At 39.1% G+C, this 21897-nt stretch overlaps 2 protein-coding genes across 3 annotated transcripts; both read right to left on the bottom strand.

Annotated features, from left to right (window-relative positions):
• Positions 1–618: 618 nt before the first annotated feature.
• On the bottom strand, positions 619–5654 carry GNG11 (G protein subunit gamma 11). The gene is made up of 2 exons (XM_019959688.2): positions 5341–5654; positions 619–1065 (listed from the first exon to the last, which is right to left on the bottom strand). The coding sequence occupies exons 1-2, from the start codon at positions 5434–5436 to the stop codon at positions 940–942; spliced, it is 222 nt and encodes a 73-aa protein (XP_019815247.1). The 5' UTR covers positions 5437–5654; the 3' UTR covers positions 619–939.
• Positions 5655–13016: 7362 nt separating this feature from the next.
• On the bottom strand, positions 13017–21897 carry GNGT1 (G protein subunit gamma transducin 1). Of its 2 annotated transcripts, none has more exons than XM_070787376.1 (3): positions 21810–21897; positions 18986–19091; positions 13017–13281 (listed from the first exon to the last, which is right to left on the bottom strand). In XM_070787376.1, the coding sequence occupies exons 1-3, from the start codon at positions 21815–21817 to the stop codon at positions 13153–13155; spliced, it is 243 nt and encodes an 80-aa protein (XP_070643477.1). In that variant the 5' UTR covers positions 21818–21897; the 3' UTR covers positions 13017–13152. The 2 variants fall into 2 exon arrangements, with proteins under 2 accessions (XP_070643477.1, XP_019815104.2); XM_019959545.2 differs by having other exon boundaries at positions 18986–19088; positions 21810–21890.

Raw genomic sequence — 21897 nt, 5'->3', positions numbered from 1 at the left:
GGCAGAGCAGGGCTGGACCCAGAGGGGCTCCTCTGGACTCCCTGCATTTCTCCAGCCACCATCACTATAGCAGCACTCTGAACAAAATCTGTACAACGATAAACTGGGAAGTGCTTGAACTAGACGAGGCTTGGTCTAGTTCCTGACTCAATTATCTGACTCTGTCAACATTAAGAATTCTATTCATTCAGTTGTGTGTGTGTGTGTGCTCAGTCATGTCTCTGTGACCCCATGGACTGTAGCCCGCCAGGCTTCTCTGTTCATGGGATTTTCCAGTCAAGAATACTGGAGTGGGTTGCCGTTTCCTTCTCCAGGGCATCTTCCTGACGCAAGAGCAAAACCGTGTCTCCTGCGTCTCCTGCATTGGCAGGAGATTCTTCACACTAGCGCCACCAGACTCACTCAGTTCTCTACTAGTTAATGCTAGATGAAAACATTCTAGGAGTCAGAACTCAGTGCTGTAAACCTCCTGAGATTCGAAGCAGAGAGAGCTGGATCTGAGACCTGGTCTGTCAAACCACTTCATCTTTAGACAGGTCCCAAACAGCTGAAAGGTTATGGGGAGAAGTATCAAAGGTAATACAAAAAAAAAAAAAAGAGGGAGAGAGAGAGAAAGCGTTCTGAAGTTGCCAACACTCTTTCTGCAGAGATAAAACTTTATTTGAGGCGTCAAGCAATATACTGAAAGAGGTGTGTCATGCACAAGTGGTGTCCTTATTCCCATAATCGCACATCAGATGCTCTCTGTCCTCTTAAAAGGGGTGTGTGATGCACAGGGATGAGAGGCATACAGCTTTCAGACAAGACCACATCTAGGTGAGCGCTTAAGAAAGTCTCATTTAAATTTCATTGTTACTCCTTTAAAAGGGGGTTGGTTTTATTTTGGAAAACGACAACAAACGACCTCTTCCACTGAGGAGGAAGTGTCTCCCCAGTTATTCATGAAATAATGCAGCTGCCTTTTTCTTTAAAGGGATTCTTGTCTTCTGGAATTCCTTTCACCAGAGGATCCTCTCTAGAACGTTCTTCAATATAGTTCTTTATTTCTTCTGAACATTTAGACACCTTAAGGAGAAAGGAGGGAAGGAAGAAAAAGAATCAGGATTGTTCAAACTTTGTCACCACCCTTTAGTGAAACTGACATAACTGGATACAACCAGCATTTTAAAAATCAAATAGAACAGACGAAAATATTAGTGTGCAGCACAGAGCCTATACAATATATATGAATGATATAGTCTATATGAAATAGATTTCTTACTACAGTAGCATCAAGAAAGTTTGAAAGTCACTGTATTAAAAATATTATCCCCAGCAGTTTCTATCCACTATGTCTCATGATTTCCTTCCTCTGCTAAAATATAATGATGGCAGGTCCACAATATTTGAGGAACTGAAACATACTCCACTTTCAATTTTCCATGCTAATGAATTGTTGCAGTGCAGCTACTCCCCAAATAGCTTTTGGGGTGTTTCCTGCAAAAATTCTCACTTTACTGAGTATGTGCCAGGTTCTTCAATTTCACAGAATGATAGAAGCATTGGAGAAAGTCTGATCTGGAAAAGTTAAAGTTTGTCCCAAAGTTTCCCCACCCCACGTGCAGCACCCCCAGATCCCTTCATCTTCATCTCCCCCCAACCCTCCACCTGTGTTTCTGTGCAGAACTGATCATAAGAAAAGGCTTATCTGAGGCTTGTGTTTATGTAAGTAGTGTAAACTTTTTCTGAGTGGAGAAAGGATTGAACAGTTTCTTCAAAAAGCCTATCCTTAAGAGACAGTTTGTAAGAGTGATTGAGGGGAGTAAAAAGGCAAGGAGGAAAAAAAAAAAAGATTACTGCTTAATGAGGATCTGCATTAACTAGTAAGAAATAAGTAAAAATTATAGACGTTCCAGAAAATTCTAATGGAGTCCTCTTTTTTTAATTTTATTTTATTTAACTAACTAGGCAATGTTCCCACTGATTTTGTTATCTAGATTAGTAATCTCCAAACTGTTTCAATGTTGATCGCTAAAAAATGTCTGCATATGTAGCCGAGAATGTACATAATTATTCACTTATACCTAAGTGAAGTTACTACTGTGTTAATACATCATGTATAACCATAAAACACAAACTAGAAATTATTAAAAGATCAGACTTTAAGACAACCAAAAAGACATCATTTTGCAATATACACACATATCAAATCACTATGTTATATGCCTAAAATTATTCACACAATGTTTCACGTCTATTGTACTGCAATTAAAATTTTTAAAAAATAAAAAACATTTTACTCTCACACCTCAAAGATTTCTTGGTACATCAGTGTGGAAGCCTCTGAAAATAAAATTTAAAACTAGGCAACACAGTTAAAATGTGGCAAAATAAAATCCTTACAAGTATCATTCTCTCGGGTAACATTTACGGACAATCATTGTGCGGGAATTTTAAGTAAATTCTCAGAGGTGATGACATAAGTATCCATAAGCTGCGCTCTGTGACCACTGAGAAATTTGCAGATAAGACTCATATTGGGACTTCCCTGGCAGTCCAGTGGTTAAGACTGCCTTCCAGTGCAGGGGGTACAGGTTTGATCCCTGCTTGGGGAGCTAAGAGCTCACATGCCTCCTGGCCAAAAAACCAAAACATAAAGCAGAAGCAATACTGTAACAAATTTAATGAAGACTTTTTAAAATGGTCTATATCAAAAAAGAAAGGCTAAAAAATAGTTTTTAAGAAAATTAGACTCATGTTTCCTTAAATGGTTATGTGTTACCGAGCCTTCTTCATTAAGTGTCCAAAAGATGTGTAATCTCCAAAAGTGAACAATGGCTTCTCTGATGTATTTCCTTCCATGATCAAGAGGATACGTTTGAACAACAATTAGCTACAAGCCAGAATTCAGCCTGTGAATCTGGCCTGAGCAGAACACACAGCTCAGATATTAACAGTTTATTGACTGGGCATCAGAAGATACGTGTCTTAGTGTTTTAATAATGTCTCTATCATTGTCTCTGGGGTCTCAAATAAGGAGCTAGTTAGCCTTCTTGGAATTCAGGTTGGTTTTTTAATCCCTCAAAGTGAAAGGGTTGAATGATCTCTAAGAGCCATAATGTTTTTCTAGCATGGACATGTTATAATTCAAAGTGCATAATAAAATGGTGGAATCTTACTATTAGGACTTAGATGTTTTTCCCTCTGTCCTCTAAGGTTTCCCTGAAAGTTTTCTTCCTTCTGTTCCTTCTCCCCAAGAAAGTAATTCCAGTAGTATGTGTCCTAAGGAGTGGAGGTGGAGAGCTGGAAGGGGGGAACTGCTGATGAATGATACCTCTAACTGCCACACAGTCTGCTGCATTTAGTGAAGTGTGCAAGTGTTAATTGCTCAGTCGTGTCCAACTCTTTGCAACCCCCATGGACTCCTCTGTCCATGGGATTCTCCAGGCAAGAATACTACAGTGGGTTGCCATTCTCTTCTCCAAGGGATCTTCCCCACCCAGGGACTGAACCTTCATCTCTTGAATCTCCTGTGTTGGCGAGCAAGTTCTTTACCACTGCGCTCCTGAGAAGTCCGACAACAGGAGAGATGAGAAATCCTGGACAACTAGGGTAGTAGTAATGATGCGGAAATTACTTCTTGCATTTCTGGTGCCAATGAAAGGGTACAGAACTGAGCAAGACTTTATTTCCTAAGTGGTTTAAGAGACTGTCCTACCTCTGAATGATTTATAAATATATGATTCATTGTCCTCTTTACTGGTAGTTGTTATGAGAAGTGTGGGCAGACCCAGGTCTCCCACATTACAGGCAGATTCTTTATCAGCTGAGCTACCAGGGAAGCCCTAACTGCATCTAGACCCTTGCCCAATTTCTAATTTGAAGCTTTAGGTAAGTGGAGGACACATCTCTTTTTTTTTCCCCCTATAAGTTCTGCATTGTGATACAAAATATTAAAATATTCCAACTTGGCACAGACAACGCTTTACTTCAATCCATGCAACTCTGTTTAATATGTAACCTCTACGATTCACTGTGTCAAAAAGATCTAAGTGGCTAACAGACGGGTTTTGCCATACACAAAATGGGTCTCTTAAAAGTTTCAAGAAACAAGCCTATTCACTTTGTCCTATAACTTTGGTTTTTCCTTTAAACACAGCAGTATTTTTAAAGCTACAAAAACTTTCAACATGTACAGAAAGGACTTTGAACTTCAAAATTCTGGAAGACTAGGGATTTGGAAGTTACAGATTACATTTGAGAAAGGAAGTGTATTAAAAATACCCCCCCAAAGCCTGCATCTTCCAAATATTCAAAATGTGCCTTCTGAATAAAAAGACTTGTCACGAATAGAGTTATCGTAACTAAAGCAGGAAGGTAAGTGAACATATTCTCCATACCCACTTCCTTTCCATTGTTTTCCTTGACTTTTTCTAGTATTAAACCACAAAGTCAGTTTAAATTCTTCTTGCTGGGGAGAAAGAACTACATCATTTATCTTAAAAAATATCTATCCAAAAACCTTTTCCTGGACTACAGGTTGCCTGATTGAGGAAAAGGGGAAGGAATGAAGGCCTGTATTACCAGTAAAAACTTGAAATAAAAATGACAAAGTCTCCAACAAATTTCAGTGGAGACTTCTGAACACTGGCACATACATTCTCACAAAATCTGTGATCACTTCAGTGGTCTCTAAAATTTCTAATCATAATAACAAAAAAGAATGTTTGTATACAGTATATGTATAGTTATTTATAAATAAATACAGATAGTACTGTGTAGGTATTAGTTCACTGTGCATACTTACAAAGCATAAAGTGGAAATTATAAAGGGAAGAAGTTTATAAACAAAGATGGATACTGTAATGTTTTGCTCCCAAGTCCCAGTGGACTGCTCATCACACTGGAGACCCCTGATGAAGACTCAAAACTAGATAATTCAAGACCCATTGTGATTAAGAAAGCCAAAACCAAAACAAACAAACAAAAACCCATCTAACTTTTAAAAGCTATTCTTTCCCATTATGAAAAAGATCAAGGAACTAAACAGCCATCTGCCTTTTCCCTACAGCTTGGGTTTTTAAAATCAACTATCTAATAGCTGGCAGAATTTCTCGCTTGTTCTCATCCTCAAACATTTGGCTTTAAATTACTCATGATATCCTTGCTCTCCTTAACCTCCTATGATCTCCCCACATCAACAGGCAATTCTCAAGCACCACCGTAGAAACAAACAACTCTCCCCCCCACCCCCCACACCCACCCAAGAGCCAAGAAACTATTTGTTTTACTGCAACAAACTGGACAACACCAATCTTGGTTCATTTCACATAAGGAAATATTCTGGGACATCCAACTTGCCTGCTGTCTCTGCAACTTAACTTCTTTGCGAAGTTGCTCAACTTCCATCTTCAGCTTTTCCTTTTCTGGCAGATCTTCGATGTGAAGAGCCGGCATTTTCGCCCTAGAACTGGGCTCAGGGACAGCTCTGGAAGTGGAGCGGCTGCAAGTGCCGCAAACCAGGGCGCGTCCCGAACTAACTGTGCTGCCTGCGCGCCCCGCCCGCGCAGAAGGTGACCGCCTCTCCCAGCGGCGGTCCCCAGCGCCCGGACGAGATCCCCCCACGCCAGCTCACCCTAGCGTCCCAGGATCTTAAAACTCCTGCCCTTTTGGTCAGGTCCTCACAACACCAGGAGATCTGCCCCTGGGAGCCCGGGGAGGGTTGAGTTTGCAAAGGCGGCCCGAAGAGGCGAAGAGGCAGAGAGGCTGCGCACTGAGCGGTCTCCCGCGGGGATGCTGGCCCGACCCGGCCGGGCTCCCGACCCTGCCACGCCCGCGGGAGGACCCTCCTGGGCTGCGGCCCAAGGGTAGGAGTTGAGCTAGTCCCCTTTCCTGGAGAAACAACCAAAGTTTTACTTTTTGTTCCTTCCCCACCTCCTCTTTTCCCAAGTCACATCCGGGTTTTGTTCGTGAAGCAAGAAAAGGAGGACACTACCAGGCAGGAAATAACGGCCTCTTCACTTCTCCAAGAGTTTCAAAAATACACAGCATGTAACTTTCCCCCCAGCTACACACATGTTTACTGTGGGGAAATGCGGACGCTTAAGAAAAGTCCCAAGAGGAAATCGAAACTGAGCTATAATCTCCGAAACGCGCACCACATCTGTTGATGTGAACACAACCAGTCTGCTAAATGCCTGAAATACATTTACAAATTTGGGATAAAAAGGGCATTGGGATGTGAATATTGTTTATGGCTCTGACGTTAATAAATTGGCATCCTCAAGAGCAGGGATTTTATTCTTTTTTCAGGGGAATGATTGTAGTGTTTGAAGTATAAGCAGATGGTCCTGGAGAAGACCGAAGTAGCAAATTTAAAGCCCTACCAGAAAGTATTTCTCCATTCCCTATCTGTCAAGGTTTGGATGACACTTGACACCAAGGGTTTTGAATTCCTGGCTCAAGCATCTTCCCGTATGTCTGCAGTGGATCCACTTAGTTTTGGTTTTTCCACTTTCTGGAAAGCCATATGAATCTCGCTGCTACTTTGTAAAGCCAGGAAGAAGGTTGTGACAAATGTTTGCCTGCCATACAAAGTTACCCTTTAACTATCTAAAACCTTGTTAATGATGCTCAAAAGACTAGAAGAAAAATGAAGCGTGAAGAAAGGAAAATAAAGTATCTCAAGTGGTCAGATGCATATTTCCTTCTCCCCGGAAATGACCTCCTGCCTGTAGAGTCAAATTCAAGTTGAATGGACCTGGGGAGAGGGGAGGAGAGGATGAGATGTATGGAAAGAGTAACATGGAAATTTATATTACCATATGTAAAATAGATAGCCAATAGGAATTTGCTGTATGGGTCAGGAAACTCAAACAGGGGCTCTGTATCAATCCAGAGTGGCGGGATGGGGAGGGAGACAGGTGGGAGTTTCAAAAGGGTGGATTATATGTATACCTATGGCTGATTCATGTTGAGGTTTGACAGAAAACAGCAAAATTCTGTAAAGCAATTATCCTTCAATAAAAATTAAATAAATTAAAAAAAATTCAAGTTGAGTGTAGGCATTAACTGAGTATCTCAGAGTACTTGGCCTTAGACACCATAGCCATTCTCTGTGATGTAAGCAGAGGTTTTTCTGTTCATAATTCCTCACTGGGCTCTACCCACTTATCCTCATTGAATCTGTTAGAATGAAATGAATCTTTGATGACCACCCATGAGTTCCAGTCCTTGCTCTGCCACTGGCCATCACTAGGAAAAGTCACTTATTTTCTTCTGGATTTTGGTTCTCCAATTTGTGAGATATGTGATGGAGTAAGGGAGGGGTGAACTAGCTAAAGTGTGTTTCATTTCTAACTGTTTTTATGTATCTACATCTAATAAACCACTTTCACAAAGAAAAATATTTAGGAGCTTCATTTTCTATATTTGAAATATTACACATTCTAGGAGCTCCCAGGCTCAAAGAAAATTAGATGAACTGCGGGAGCTTTCCCTGTTAGCAAGCAATGAGCCAGGACAAAAAAACCCGAATCTGTCTTCAGAACTGATTCTTTTTTTTTTTAATTTCCCCATTGCTTAAATTTAAAAGCTTGGTTAAAAATAGCTTAAATAAGTTAGTGAAAGTAAGTTAATGTGGCTTGAATTAAATAAGCTCAGCACCCAAATTAAATAGGTTGGTTAAGTAAATTAATGCATGCCTGTTCCAAATCATAAAAGGAGGGTTATTTTGGCCTGGAAATTTCTTCCCTGTGAAATCATCTAGTTGTGTGCAGTGATAGTTATAAAACCATAATGGTTCTTTAACTTTTTCCACAGTATTATCAGACTTAAGTTAGAGATGAAGTGCATATTAGTATACTTAAAAATTCATAGTTTTAATTAAAATCACATGCTAATATCATATTAAGTAAATTGATTACACTAAAATGAGTTGGAAAGTGCTGAAATCTCATGATCACACAGCATTCTGAAAAATGTTTTGTTGTTGTTGTTTGATTTTACATGGTAAAATGATGGGTACTTAAAATAAGAGCGGGTATCTCCCCATTGCTAAGCATGGCAATCATCTCTCAGAGAGCAACCATGGTAAGCAATTTCTCATAAATTCTAAAAACATATTTTATCAAGCAAAGATTTTGAATAGACAAATGTTAAAATCCATTATTAATTGTATCCAACTGTAGTGTTGATTTTTACTTGTATATATTACTTTTAATAGAAGTTGTTTTGCAAAATAGTATGTGTAGAAACCATTCTACAGTGAAGATGACAGACATAATCAGAAACAAACCCGTATCAGCCCAATCGCTCCTGACAAATGTTTTAAAGAATCTGACAAAAAAAAAAAAAACCATGTGGTTATTTTCACTTTTAAAGTATAAAAGGGCAAAGACTATGACATATGTACCTTGACATACAAAGAAAGGGAAAAAGTTCTTTGACTGTTTTTCTAATGTATGCTGTTAAAAATACATATAAAGAAAAGTCTATAAGAAAATATTGAAGTTAGTTGTATTGGAGTTGATTTAATACTAAAGAAAGTGAAGTCGCTCAGTCCTGTCTGACTCTTTGGGACCCCATGGACTGTAGCCTACCAGGTTCCTCCATCCATGGAATTTTCTAGGCAAGAATACTGGAGTGGGTTGCCATTTCCTTCTCCAGGGGGATTGAACCCAGATCTCCAGCATTGCAGGCACACACTTTACCAGCGGATCCACCAGAGAAGTGATTTAATACTAACTTGAACTCAAAAAAAGCAGGGTTCTTGTTTTGTTTTGCCTTCTAATTTTTATAAGACGTGGATCCTCTCTGCATCTATTTTGTAGGTATAGCTAAAACTAGGTTATCTCCCAAATTCTTCCCTTCTAAAATTTAAAAAGTAAATGGTGACTCTTTAGGTCGTTAAAATGATTGTTTCTTTCAGGAAAATATTTAACCCACATTTGATGCACTCGGTTCATTTGATATTGGTTCAATTTATTATAAGATAAGATTCTTCTTCTAAATGAAAAGAATAGGAAATCACAGGATGACCAGGTCTGATACTCCGATTTTCATTAACAGTTACTTATGATTCACGGTATCAAAATGATTTATCAGTCTTGTTCTACTGCATTTCATTTTCATTACTCAGTTTACTGTTTTCCTTGTGGCAATATATTCTTTGAAGAATTTAGGAAGTTTGAAATTAGCCTTGTTTGGAAATCTGGCTAAAGTCAAATCAATCCAAATTAAAATAACATTGAGGTTTTTTCTTTTCCTTTCTTTTTTTTTTCTGGCTACAGTTTAAACTCACTTAAATGTACAAAACATCAAAGTTCAAGTATCTCGAATGACATAGTAAAAATGTGTACTTAACCCATTTCCACGAATATTAGGAAGTTCTGTTGAAGAGCCAAATACTAAGACTCTGGAGCATTTTTTTGATCATTCCTTTTTAATTCCTTTTAATTCCTTAATTTTTGTTCATTCCTTGGCCCTGAAATAATTTCTGGAAAAAACCCAGAGTCACTCACCACCAGATGTAGCTATGTAGGCTGAGAAACAGTCATGATCTTATTTCCTTCTTCCTGGACCATCTTTCTCTATATTTCCTTCCTATAATTTTTATCTTATTCAAATTTCTGCTGATAATCTGTATTTTAAAGCAACAGGAATTTTTAGTCTCTGGTTGGTTTCATCATTAGATAAGCCAATAGGAATTCTAGATTATCCAATATAAAAAGCACCACCCTTGCCTGCTTTTAATTGAATTAAACACTTATTACGTTAATTAAACTGTACAGACAATTTATTAGTTGTTATGGTAGTTTCAAAGATGAACAGAGCTTCTGGCTTGAGAAATTTACAGTATAGCATTAATACTAAGACAACCATATAAGTTATAGTAAGAGAAAGCAAGGTTATGTTAAATGACTTAGGAGATATACTCTGGGTATGGAGATATACTCTGGGTATGGAGCGAGAGACAAAGATTGCTTTTAGTGACCATAGAAGAGGAGTAGGATTTATTACCTTTTTCCTGTATGTTTATCTCCTATCTAAATGACTTGAAATAGTCACATAAGTATCCATCTTAATCCATTTTACAAAGTTCAGATGTTGAAATTACTTACCTGAAGGTCTCAACTAGAAAGTGGATTAGTCAGGGTTTTAATTTAGAATCATCTGGCTCCCAAATCTATTTCCAGTTGAGAGATGGACGGTAAGGATGTTGTTAAAACTATACATGTCAGTAAATGCCAAAGCCAAGACTTTGTTTTTTTTTAATCAAGAAAAAAATTAAAAGATATATGGAACACTTAATGAATATTAAATGGCACATGGGAAAAGAGTCTAGAGATAGACCACAATTAAACAAATAGATAAAATATGTAGGATGCTAGAAAATGATGGGTGCTATGGAGGAAAATTAGAAGAGGAAATGGGCGGTAGAGATGGGCGGTACTGCGGGGGAGGGGTGTTGGAGAGCGTTTTTATTATTTTCCACAGAGGGGAGAAAAGCCTCTGCAGAAGAAAAAAAGATGAGACTCCTGTAGTCTATCTTGGAATCCCTTAATATAAAAAGCGTATTATATAACGGGGCTTCCCGAGTGGCTCAGTGGTAAAGAATCTGCCTGCCAATGCAGAAGACCAGAGTTCAATCCCTGAATTAGGAAGATCCCTTGGAGAAGGACATGGCAACCCACTTCAGTATTCTTGACTGAGAAATCCCATGGACAGAAGAACCCACTGACAGAAGAACCTGGCAGGCTACAGTCCATGGGGTCAAAAAGGAGCTGAACACGACTTAGCAACTAAACAACGTTATGTAATAGGGAAGAACCTTCTGTATTCTATCAACACACAAGAGTTAATCTCTAAAGGGATGTTACCTGTGAACTGAAATTACACAGACTGGCCAATCTCTGAGAACCCTGCCTCCCAGGTAATGAGCATTTAGGGAAAATACTTTTGTTTAGCTTATAGGAAGCATCCTGACCAGGCCCACCTACGGATGACTGCAGGAAGACAGACATGAACACATCCTCTCCAGAGGCTGACGGGAACCAGGAAATGTTTGACTTTACTCTCTCCCCTTTAGTATAAAAGAAGCCTGAATTCTAACTCAGGCAAGATGGTTCTTTGGAGTACAAGTACACCATCTTCTTGGTATACTGGCTTTCTGAGTAAAGTTGCTATTCCTTGCCCCAACAACTCATTTCTAGATTACTGGTCTGCTGTGCGGTGAGCAGTATGAGCTTGGACTCAGTTTGATACATGTTAAGAAAAAGGGACTGGACAAGAGTCAGTAGATCTTTGTTGAGCATTTACTCTGGTCAGAGTAGGAGGTCACTGTAGGAGCCAAACCTGAAACAGCCTTTGTGTGCATGGGGGCTCAGTCGTCTCCGACTGTTTGTGACCCCGTGAACTATAGCCCCCCAGGTTCCTCTGTCTATGGGATTTCCCAGGCAAGAATACTGGAGTGGGTTGCCATTTCTTCCTCTCAGGGATCTTCTTGACTTGTCTTTTATGTCTCCTGCATTGGCAGGTGAATTCTTTACCACTGAGCCACCTGGGAAAGCCCTGGAAACAACCTTCGGATTCCCTTGCAGCCCCAAAAGTCTTTTACCTTGTTTTTAAAAGGATGACAATCAATTAGCATTTCTAAGTATTCTGATGTTGATGTATTCAAAAACAGCACTGTAAACGTGGGCTAGCAACAACAACAAAAAATAACAACAAAAATAGTTTCCGAGTTGGAGTAAAAATAGTTTTCAGGTTAACATTCGTCATGTGTTACAGAAGCATGGGCGAGTTATCTCTTAGTCATCAGCACAAAGATGGTGAAATTTGTTTTATGAAAACTCAGTAAGATGCCAGGAAGAAACTGATTAGGAAGATAGTGCAGGTGATAGCTGTTATTCTATCATCTTTACACTGCCACAGAAAAAAAGGACTATATTGGTAAGTCTTCATGGGGAGGGCAGGGAATAGCATGTATCTTAAAGGATTCTGAACATTTTGTCTAGTTCTGTTTCCAGGAATAATACTGGTTAACACTTACTGGATCTTATTACATGCCAGATATTATGTTAAATACTGTAGCTAAACTAGTATATTTTGTTGTTGCTGTTCTGTCCCCGTGGACTGCAGCACGCCAGGCTCCTCTATCTGTAGTCCTCCACCATCTCCTAGAGTTTGCTCAAATTTACATCCATTGAATCTGTGATGCCATCCAACCATCTCATCCTCTCCCGCCCCCTTCTCCTTTTGCCTTCAATCTTTTCCAGCATCAGGGTCTTTTCCAATGAGTTGGCTCTTTATATCAGGTGACCAAGGTATTGAAACTTCAGCTTCAGCAACAGTCCTCCCAATGACTATTCAGGGTTGATTTGCTTTAGGATTGACTATAAAGGGAATTCATTATCCCTATTCTACAGTAGAAGAAACTGAGATTTAGAAAGATTAAGTACTTTATTCAAAGTCAAGAAGGCAGTAAAGTGCCAGAGCCAGACCTTTCCAGTTTCTCATAACCTTTATACACGTGCTGCTTAAATCCACCGTGCTCCATGACCACAGACTGCACACTTAACCCAACTGGGATTCTGGGGGAAAGTCATGTTATTGCTGACAAGTACAATTGGTAATAATGTAGAAAGAGGTTATGTTAAAGCCATTGCTGCTGACTAGGGGTTCAGAAAGGGACACAAAAACCATAGCATCAACAATAAACATCTTCATAGCACACATTCTGCCAATATAGGTCTTCCATGACTCAAAAGAATAGACTTCCTAATCACCCAAGGAAGAGAAAAGTTGAGGAAAATATAGGTCTAACCAGGAAATTTCTAGGTGGAATATTAAGGATGTTGAAAGGGTAATGGATAAACATAAAACATTTACTATATGCTGGCATCCAGAATAATATAAACTCATTATAAAACACATTATTGTTAAAGAAAGGGATCAATCAATATTTGTTGTCAATTATGTGTTAAACCCTGTGGTAAGTACTTTAAGAAAACCATAGACTCACACATTATCACATTCCAAATTTTATTAACCACTTATATTTATAATTTTAAATTTTATGTATATGCTTAACCATATTATTACATGTGACCAAACATTAGTACATCATTAAAGCTCAAGATATTCCACGGGATTCAAAAAAAGAAAAAATTCTTATGAAATCACACAGCCTCCTTTGAGCTCCTTGAAGGGATTTTTGTCCTCTGGGATACCCTTTACTAATGGATCCTCCCCAGATCTTTCTTCAACATAATCCCTGAATTCTTCACAACATTTGGACACCTTAAAGGAAAAAAGAAAGAGATGATTCATTTGGTTTAATGGAGAATACTTCAGAACCCAAGAATGCATTTATAATAACCATTTGTGTGTGTGTGTTCTATCTTTTTAATGTGACTCTGCTTTCGGCCAACACACTCATACTTTGTACAAGAGAAGAAGAAACATTGACAGCGGCTCCCTCCTCTGTCCTTGTGGATATCTTAGAGCAAAGACTAATCAGCTGGCCAAACACCAGCTAAGGGTTCTCAGCAGATACTGCTTCCAGCCTCTTTAAAGGAGACAGGATCCAGGGATCAGAACACGGCTGACAACACAAGTCAAGAATGTTACCAGAGTAAGCATTGATTAAATGTTTTTCTTCATTCCAAAAATGTGACCTGTGAAGGTGGAAGGGAATGAATCATTGTTAAATTCCAGGCTTATCACCACTCCTGGATTCTCAGAAGGATACACTTGTAATTTTATTTTAAGCTTGTCTAATGATTGATCATGATTGTGAACTTGAAGGTAAGCTCCAAAGGGAGCTGACTGACTTGTTCACATGTATCGCAGGCATCTAGAACAGAACCTATTTATTTGTGTGTGTGTATATGTGTGCTCAGTCATGGCTGACTCTTTGCAACCTCATGGACTATAGCCTGCTGGGCTCCTCTGACCGTAGAATTTTCCAGGCAAGAATACTGGAGTGGGTTGCCACTTCCTACTCCAGGGGATCTTCCCTCTCCGTGTCCTGCATTGGCAGTCGGTTCACTATGCCACCTGGGAAGACCCTTACATTTTACTGGTGTTCAGTAAAAAAATAATGGCTGAACCAAATCATTTGTTTTGTTTATGAGCTTGCTCCTTAGTCATCTGCAACCTTATAGTAATGACTTTGTGAAAAATCAGGCTTTAGTATTTTAATTAATGGACTCAGTCAAAGCCTGTTAATGTACCATATAACATACTGTTTAGAGAGAGGCAAAGTTCTATACATGTGTAAATATAAGTGTGTGTGTTGTGTATATGTATACATATGCATATATACACATGGGGCCACGTTATTCATTCCTTTTAATTGTCAACTTGTTTTGTTTTCACTTAATACATCATCATGATATTAACACAAAGGTGTTTTATTTTTGGCAGTCCAGGAAGTAACCATTCTGCAAGTTATCTAACGAATTTATTGTTTTGTTTTAATAAAATCTTCATGCTATTTTTTTTCATGGAAGTTCTAAGCAACATCAGACAGAAGACTTAAAACTACTTATAACTCTGCAAACTCATTATCTGCATATTAGAACAAATCATTTCTAACTGGGGGCCTGGCACTGGTCAGGTGGCTCCTTCATAGGATGATACTTGGAGTTTATGCACACATTTGAACAATATTAATTTGAAATATATAATGATTTAGAATCACATTTTTTCCTCCTCAAAATTCAAACTTGAGATTTAGATTCACTTTTCCCCCTTCTTCCAAACACCAGCTCTTTGGGCCCCAACTGGATGTCAGCAACAGGAATCAGTGAGGGTTAGTTCTGACAGTGTCTGGTTAGGATCTGAGAATACTGAGGAGCAATAATTACCTACAATCCTATGTGAGTGTATGTGGTTCAAAACTCTATTATATACAGTTTAATACAAGTTTACACAGCACGGTGGAAAGAACATGGACACTGGATTCAGGAGATCCCAGGTTTGATTTTGGCTCTGCTCACTTACCAGCTGTATCCTTATTTAAAACAGTTTATCTAAGGTTTAACTACTTCATCTATGAAATAGAAGGAACATAGGTTGCATTAAATACCTGGCATAGATAGTGAAGCAAATGGTAGCTATTAACTACAAAGACTGCCTTTCATTTTTGCTTATTATATTCACTTAAAGTCATCACACGGAGAAAGCAATGGCAACCCACTCCAGTACTCTTGCCTGGAAAATCCCATGGACGGAGAAGCCTGGTAGGCTGCAGTCCATGGGGTCGCTAAGAGTCAAGTACGACTAAGCGACTTCACTTTCACTTTTCACTTTCATGCATTGGAGAAGGAAATGGCAACCCACTCCAGTATTCTTGCCTGGAGAGTCCCAGGGACAGAGGAGCCTAGTGGGCTGCCGTCTATGGGGTCGCACAGAGTCAGACACGACTGAAGCGACTTAGCAGCAGCAGCAGGAAAGTCATTACAAATCTTTTTAGAAGTTGGATGCCAAGAGTTGTCCCAGTTTGACAATGCTGCTGTTTAGTCACTAGGTCATGTCTGATTCCATGTGACCCCATGGAATATAAGCTGCCAGGCTCCCCTGTCCATGGGATTCTCCAGGCAGGAATATTGGAGTGGGTTGCCACTTCCTCCTCCAGGGAGTCTCACAATGCTACCACCTTGATAGCAAGGTTGAGGCATATTATGGATCAGTCTGGTTCATAGATATCAATAATAATTTTTAAAGTAATAATAATTACCTATTGTTACTATTCCCATTTTATAGAAGAAGAAATTGGCATAGCTAAGTTAGCTAACTTAAGTGAATGTTACACAGGGAGAAAGTTGTGGAGCCGGAATCTGAGTCAGATATGGTTCCGGAGGAGACACACTTAACCATACTATGATGGACACTATGCCATCCTATGTCAGAGTTCTGGGTTCAGGCCTGGAAAGTTCTGAGTGTGTGTGTGTGTGTGTGGTATTGGCAGTCTGATACTAAATTAAATTGACTTCCAAGAGCAAAGACACATTATGTAATAGGAAAAGGAACCAGAAAGCCTGACAAAATGGGGATGTATGTGATGTTTATCCAAAACAATAATTCCCAGGTGAACCTGCCACAGTGAACAGTAAACATGAAGATGACCAAACTGCGTATAAAACAATCCTGGCTATATAAATAACAAAACAGCTTTTGGATGTTTCACGTATAAAAGAAAAAATCATTAACTCCTTTATCTCAAAAGTTTATTTTCCCACAAATTATAAAGATAAGGGTTTTAACTTTTTTGGTGTATGTTCCAAGCTTTTGTGCTGTTTAAAGATTTAATTTTTATCTTTACAACAAAGTATGTTTGGCCAGTATGGAAAGGGCAACAGGGAAGTTTGAGACAATTATAAACGTAAGAGAAGCCAAAATTCCAACTTTTACTGGGAGTGAGAGTTTTGAGCAAAGTTTGAAGATAATACAAACTCCTTTTTTCACTTTGGCCTGATAAAACAAGTGTTTTTAAGAAACATGAAATATACTCTTATGACTTGTGGAGGAGTTTTTGTTCTACTGATGTTTCTAAAACGAAGAGATCTGAAATACATATCTACATTTTCCAAGCATCAGTCACTGTTTGTTGGGTGGAAAGCTTTATTTCTTTGCCATTTCTGCTCCTTCTAATGGGAGAGGACTTTGGGTAACGGTTTTTAAGATCTGAGAAATGTTTGTAGGAGAAACCAGCGAGTTCTTGTGCCTGACCTCATTTTTATTTTCAAAGAAGGAATAGAATGTACTCATTCATTACTGGCCGTGACAATGCTGGAGGGGATGACGTCTTGGCTAAGAGCATTTGAACAATATCAAGTAAAGAGAAACATCAATTTAGTAAAGTAAAAACAAAATGCCTATATGCATTGCTTTACTTTATTGCTTAGCTAAAAAATATGATGTCTCATATTCTTCATTTTATTTTTCTCTCTCCATTCCCTTTAAAAAAATAATCTATAAAAATGTAAAAACATTTTAGTTTAGCACCATACAAAAACAAAAACAGGCCAAGGGCTGGATTTGGCTTATGGAACATAGTTTTCCAGGCTGTTAATTTTAACTCTAAATCAAAAGATAATTATGATTATTAATTTTCTTAATTTCTGATGAATTTTATCTGAACAACTTATTTTCAACTATACTGAGCTTCTCCAGTGAGTGATGTGAAAGAGGAAAAATAATTTTCCCTCTACACTTCTAGGTTCTTAACTGAGATTACTCTGCAATAAGAAAGGCAGATTAACAGGAGAAAAACAAGTTTAAAAACATGTATACCCTCTGTATACAAGGGAGAAACTCAGGAAAACTGAGGCACTTCCTGAATTAGTTCAAGTCACCACCTTAAATACTGCTACAATGAAAGACAAAATAAGATGGTGGGTGTGGATGACAGGGGTGTGGACAGCCACTTAAGAGCCTAAGATAATTATCAGACCCTTACCCGAAAAAGTCCCTGGAGGCTCATATGGTAAAGAATCTGCTTGCAATGCAGGAGACTTGCATTCAATCCCTGGGTTGGGAGGATCCCCTGGAGAAGGGAATGGCTATTCACCCCCTCCAGTATTTTTGCCTGGAAAATCCCGTGGACGGAGGAACCTGGCAGGCTATATAGTCCACGGGGTCTCATAGAGTCGGACACAACTAAGCAACTAACACTTTTCATTACCTTAAAATAATTCATGACAACCTATCCCTTAAGGATAAATATTTCCCTTTCTTATGTCAGAATACAACCTCTTAGCTAAGCCCTCATAAGCCCCTGACTTTCTCTTCCCTGGAACACTCTTCAAGTTTTACCCAAATCTGTCTCCTGAATTGTAATATTTAAGAGCCCCAAATAAACATTTTTCATTAAAGAAAAAAAGGATAAAAGAAAAGCACAGTGTCAAAAAAAAAAAAATAAAAAAAGAATAAAAACAACAGGCCCAAATGGAGTCACTTGTGCTAAGCCCCACATCAACAAACCAAAACTTAATATCTAATTTAACTGCAGTTTCAATGTTTCCCAAGAGTAAACCTAACACACCGGAATTTCCCAGTCTGCATGAGCTAATCTGCATGAGAGACCTCCTACCCTTCCCCCAAAGGAAGTTGTTCCTGCCTGAAATAATTGTTTCTTTGTTTATGACTTTCTTGTCCCGCCCCTTTGTCCCTATAAAAACCTTCCATTTTGCACAGCTCCTTGGTGAGCCTTTCTACTTGATAGATGCAATGCTGTTCAATCCATGAATTATTTAATAAGGCCAATTATGTCTTCAAATTTACTCAGTTACATTTTGTTTTTTAACAACAGTAAACAAGGGGATGGTGGTTAAGCAGATTTAAATCCTTGTGTTCCCCACTGATAAGAGTTTCTAGCAACTTAAGAGTCATTCTCGGAGAAGGCAATGGCACCCTACTCCTGTACTCTTGCCTAGAAAATCCCATGGATGCAGGAGCCTGGTAGGCTGCAGTCCATGGGATCGCTAAGAACGACTGAGTGACTTCCCTTTCACTTTTCACTTTCATGCATTGGAGGAGGAACTAGCAACCCATTCCAGTATTCTTGCCTGGAGAATCCCAGGGATGGGGGAGCGTGGTGGGCTGCCATCTATGGGGTCGCACAGAGTTGGACACGACTGAAGTGACTTAGCAATAGCAGCAAGAGTTATTCTTCTCCTCCTGATACAGAGGAGTGAGTGCTTGTATGCATGCTAAGTCGCTTCAGTCATGCCCGACTCTTTGCAACCCTATGGACCAAAGCTCACCAGGCTCCCCTGTCTATGGGATTCTCCAGGCAAGAATACTGAAGTGGGTTGCCATTTCCTTCTCCAGGGGATCTTCCTGACCCAGGGATCGAACTCACATCTCTTATGTCTCCTGCATTGTCAGGCAGGCTCTTTACCACCAGTGCCACCTGGGAAGCCCCACAGAGAAGGAGACACCCTCACCAATGGAGATGTCCCTTACAAATAAAATTCAAAAGAGGACAGCAGTTTACCAGCATTCTTTCCAGCGTCACTTCTTTCTTGAGCTGGTCGACTTCCATCTTCAATTTGTCCTTTTCTGTCAGGTCCTCAATATTGATCACTGGCATCTTCTGCCTGCTGAAAAAGTAGAAAGTTTTATACACCTGAATTGTCAGACTCACTTCAAGTTAATGTAAGCCAAACCTTCCTTCAGCTCTGAACTTACTAAGCAAACTGTTTGTTTTAACTTCCTTTGATAACCAATTTCTCTTGAATGCCTCCAAACAATACTAGCCTACGCACTAGCCCTGAGATTTTAAGGCTTTCTTATAATCTTCACTAATATGATTAAGTATTTAACTCTAAACACCTGCTAGTAGGTTTGTGGAGAGGTCAGTTTAGTCAGTATATAATCTTAAATATCCAGTCCTTTTCCCTGTTTCTTGGCACAGTGTATAAACTGAGGTTCCAACCCTCATCTCCAACTCCAAAACCCTCCATTATATGATTTATGCCATTTAGGTTAGTTTGAGGTCACTGAGGACTGCCCATTAATTCTCTAAATCACTAGAGTATTTAATCTGGTATTAACAGAAAAACATGCAAAAAGTATCATTATAAGTCCCTTATAAATAATGGATTGACATGTGAACCAACAGGATGAAAATACACCAACAAATGATCTTGCTAATTAGGAACAAACTAGTATCTTACTTAGATTATACCCAGAATTTTTTTTTTTTTCTTTTTGTGTATTACTGTCACAATGAATTGGATAGCAATGATGAGCAAATGCAGCAAGTTAAAGGGGACGTGGTGAGTCTGATCTCCCGATGTGTATTATAAAAGAATTAGGGCAGTAGCAATATCTTCTTCTTCTTAATTAGATCAGTGGGCAATGGGAAAGATAGTATAGTATTTTGGTGATTCCTTTATGAAACTGCCTGGAAAATATTTCACTGTATCCAAGTGGCATCATGCTTTGTGATCTGTCCTCTTTCAGTCTTGTCTTTCCTTCCGTGTCTCTAATCCAACTTCTATGATGACATATTTTTATGAAAGTTAGATACGCTCGGGTCATATGCTATTTTAGAAAAGAGCTTAAAGTCATACATATACATAAAAATATGCTGCTAATCATATGTTAGCAATTAATTTATCTCCTTGTATTTATATAGTATTTTCATTTCCAAAACATTTGAGGAAATATTATTTTCCTTCTTAGTTTTATAATACTCTGTTCTTCTCTGAATAAAAGAGATAGTTTAGCCTATTTTCAGGGATAAATGCCTACTGATGCCAACAGAGAGGTAAAAGAGAAAACCCAATGGACATGCGTGTGTGTGTGTTAATCACTCAGTCGTTGTCTGGCTCTTTGTAACCTCATGTACTGTAGTCTGTTAGGCTCCTCTGTTCATGGAATTCTCCAGGGAAGAATAATGGAGTGGGTAGCCATTCCCTTCTCCAGGGGATCTTTCTGACCCAGGGATCCAACCCCAGTCTCCTGCATTGCAGGCAGATTCTTTATAATCTGAGCCACCAGAGAAGCCCACCCAATGGATACCCAAAGCCAGTATTTCCTATACTTTTAACTTTCATTTTGCATTTTTTATTTTTTTCTATTCTACGAATCCCACTGTGCAATTGTTGTTTGGTATTTGAAAGCCCATTCTCAATTTTATTCTTACCTTCCTTCTCACCTCCTTTAGACTATCTGCAAAAGTTCACAAGCACATCTGTTTCTCCTGATCATTTTTATTTGTTGACATTGTCCTTTGCAAAACTTTTCCCCATCTTGGAAAATGTTTTCCACTTGGCAATGGCTTTGAAGAATCACTTTAGGAACTTGTTGAAACAGAAGCCCAACTTAGGTTTTGATTTAGGGTAGGGCTTAGAATTTCATTTTCTCTGTTGTGGAGAAGGCTTACGATATATTGGCAATAAAATGATCATCCACTAGCACTTGCTAGCTGTGTGGTCCTGATCAAGTTCTATAACCTCTCTGTGATTCATTTTACTAGGAAATAGGAGCAATGATAGTATCTACATTGTAGATTTCTTTGCTTGAGAAGAATGAAGGTTGTATAACACTTGGAGCATGGAGCAAGCACTCAGTCCACGGTAGCTGATGTGACTCACTTACTCTGTACCTCTAGACTCTCACATTGTGCTGTTATACCTGTCACTTGCTGATACGTGGCTTTAAAAGTGCTCTTAAAGGATATCACGCGGACACGATTTAGGTCCTGTAGTACCACGTGTAGTAGATGCTGTTGGTGTCCTTTCCAGACTCCTCTTTCTCTTTCCAGGGTGGGTTATTTGTCCCTCTAGAAGCTGTGGGTATTGACACACACCTTTTCTTATGTTTTCCCTTGGCTGATGAAAACCTTCAACTGATGATACCTGGCAGATTATGACAACTGGCCCCTGTGAGTGTTCTGTAGCAAATGGCTGCCTGAAGTGGGGTTCTGATAGTCCAGACCACTGCCTCTGGGCTGAAAAGCCTTGATATAGCTGAGCTGAGAGCCTTCCTGAGCATCCCATGGGTTCAGGATGAAGCTAGACTTCTGAAACTACATCTTTTCATACCTTCTCCTCCTTCAGCCTGCTTTCCTCATCAGAGATCTCTCCTGAGCACTCACCCTCAATAAATCACTTGGAAAAGGGCCCCTGTCTTAGGATCTGCTTCCGAGACACACTGAAACACAATAGATTATAAGAACCTTTACAACAGCACCCATTTCTTTTATAACATATGTCCTTACCACTCTGTATTGTTTTGTATATTGTTCAGATGCAGAAGAGAACCATGAAGTACTGATAAAGCCACTTGCAACCTATGTCAGAAATATTTACCTCGACATAGAGAAAAGTGCAAGATGTTGTAGAGGAGGAAAAATAATTTTCTCTCTACCCTTCTAGGTTCTCGGCTGAGAAAATCCTG

Source organism: Bos indicus, chromosome 4 (assembly GCF_029378745.1).
Source record: "Bos indicus isolate NIAB-ARS_2022 breed Sahiwal x Tharparkar chromosome 4, NIAB-ARS_B.indTharparkar_mat_pri_1.0, whole genome shotgun sequence".
Classification (NCBI taxonomy): domain Eukaryota; kingdom Metazoa; phylum Chordata; class Mammalia; order Artiodactyla; family Bovidae; genus Bos; species Bos indicus.
This window is presented reverse-complemented; position numbering and strand designations above follow the sequence as displayed.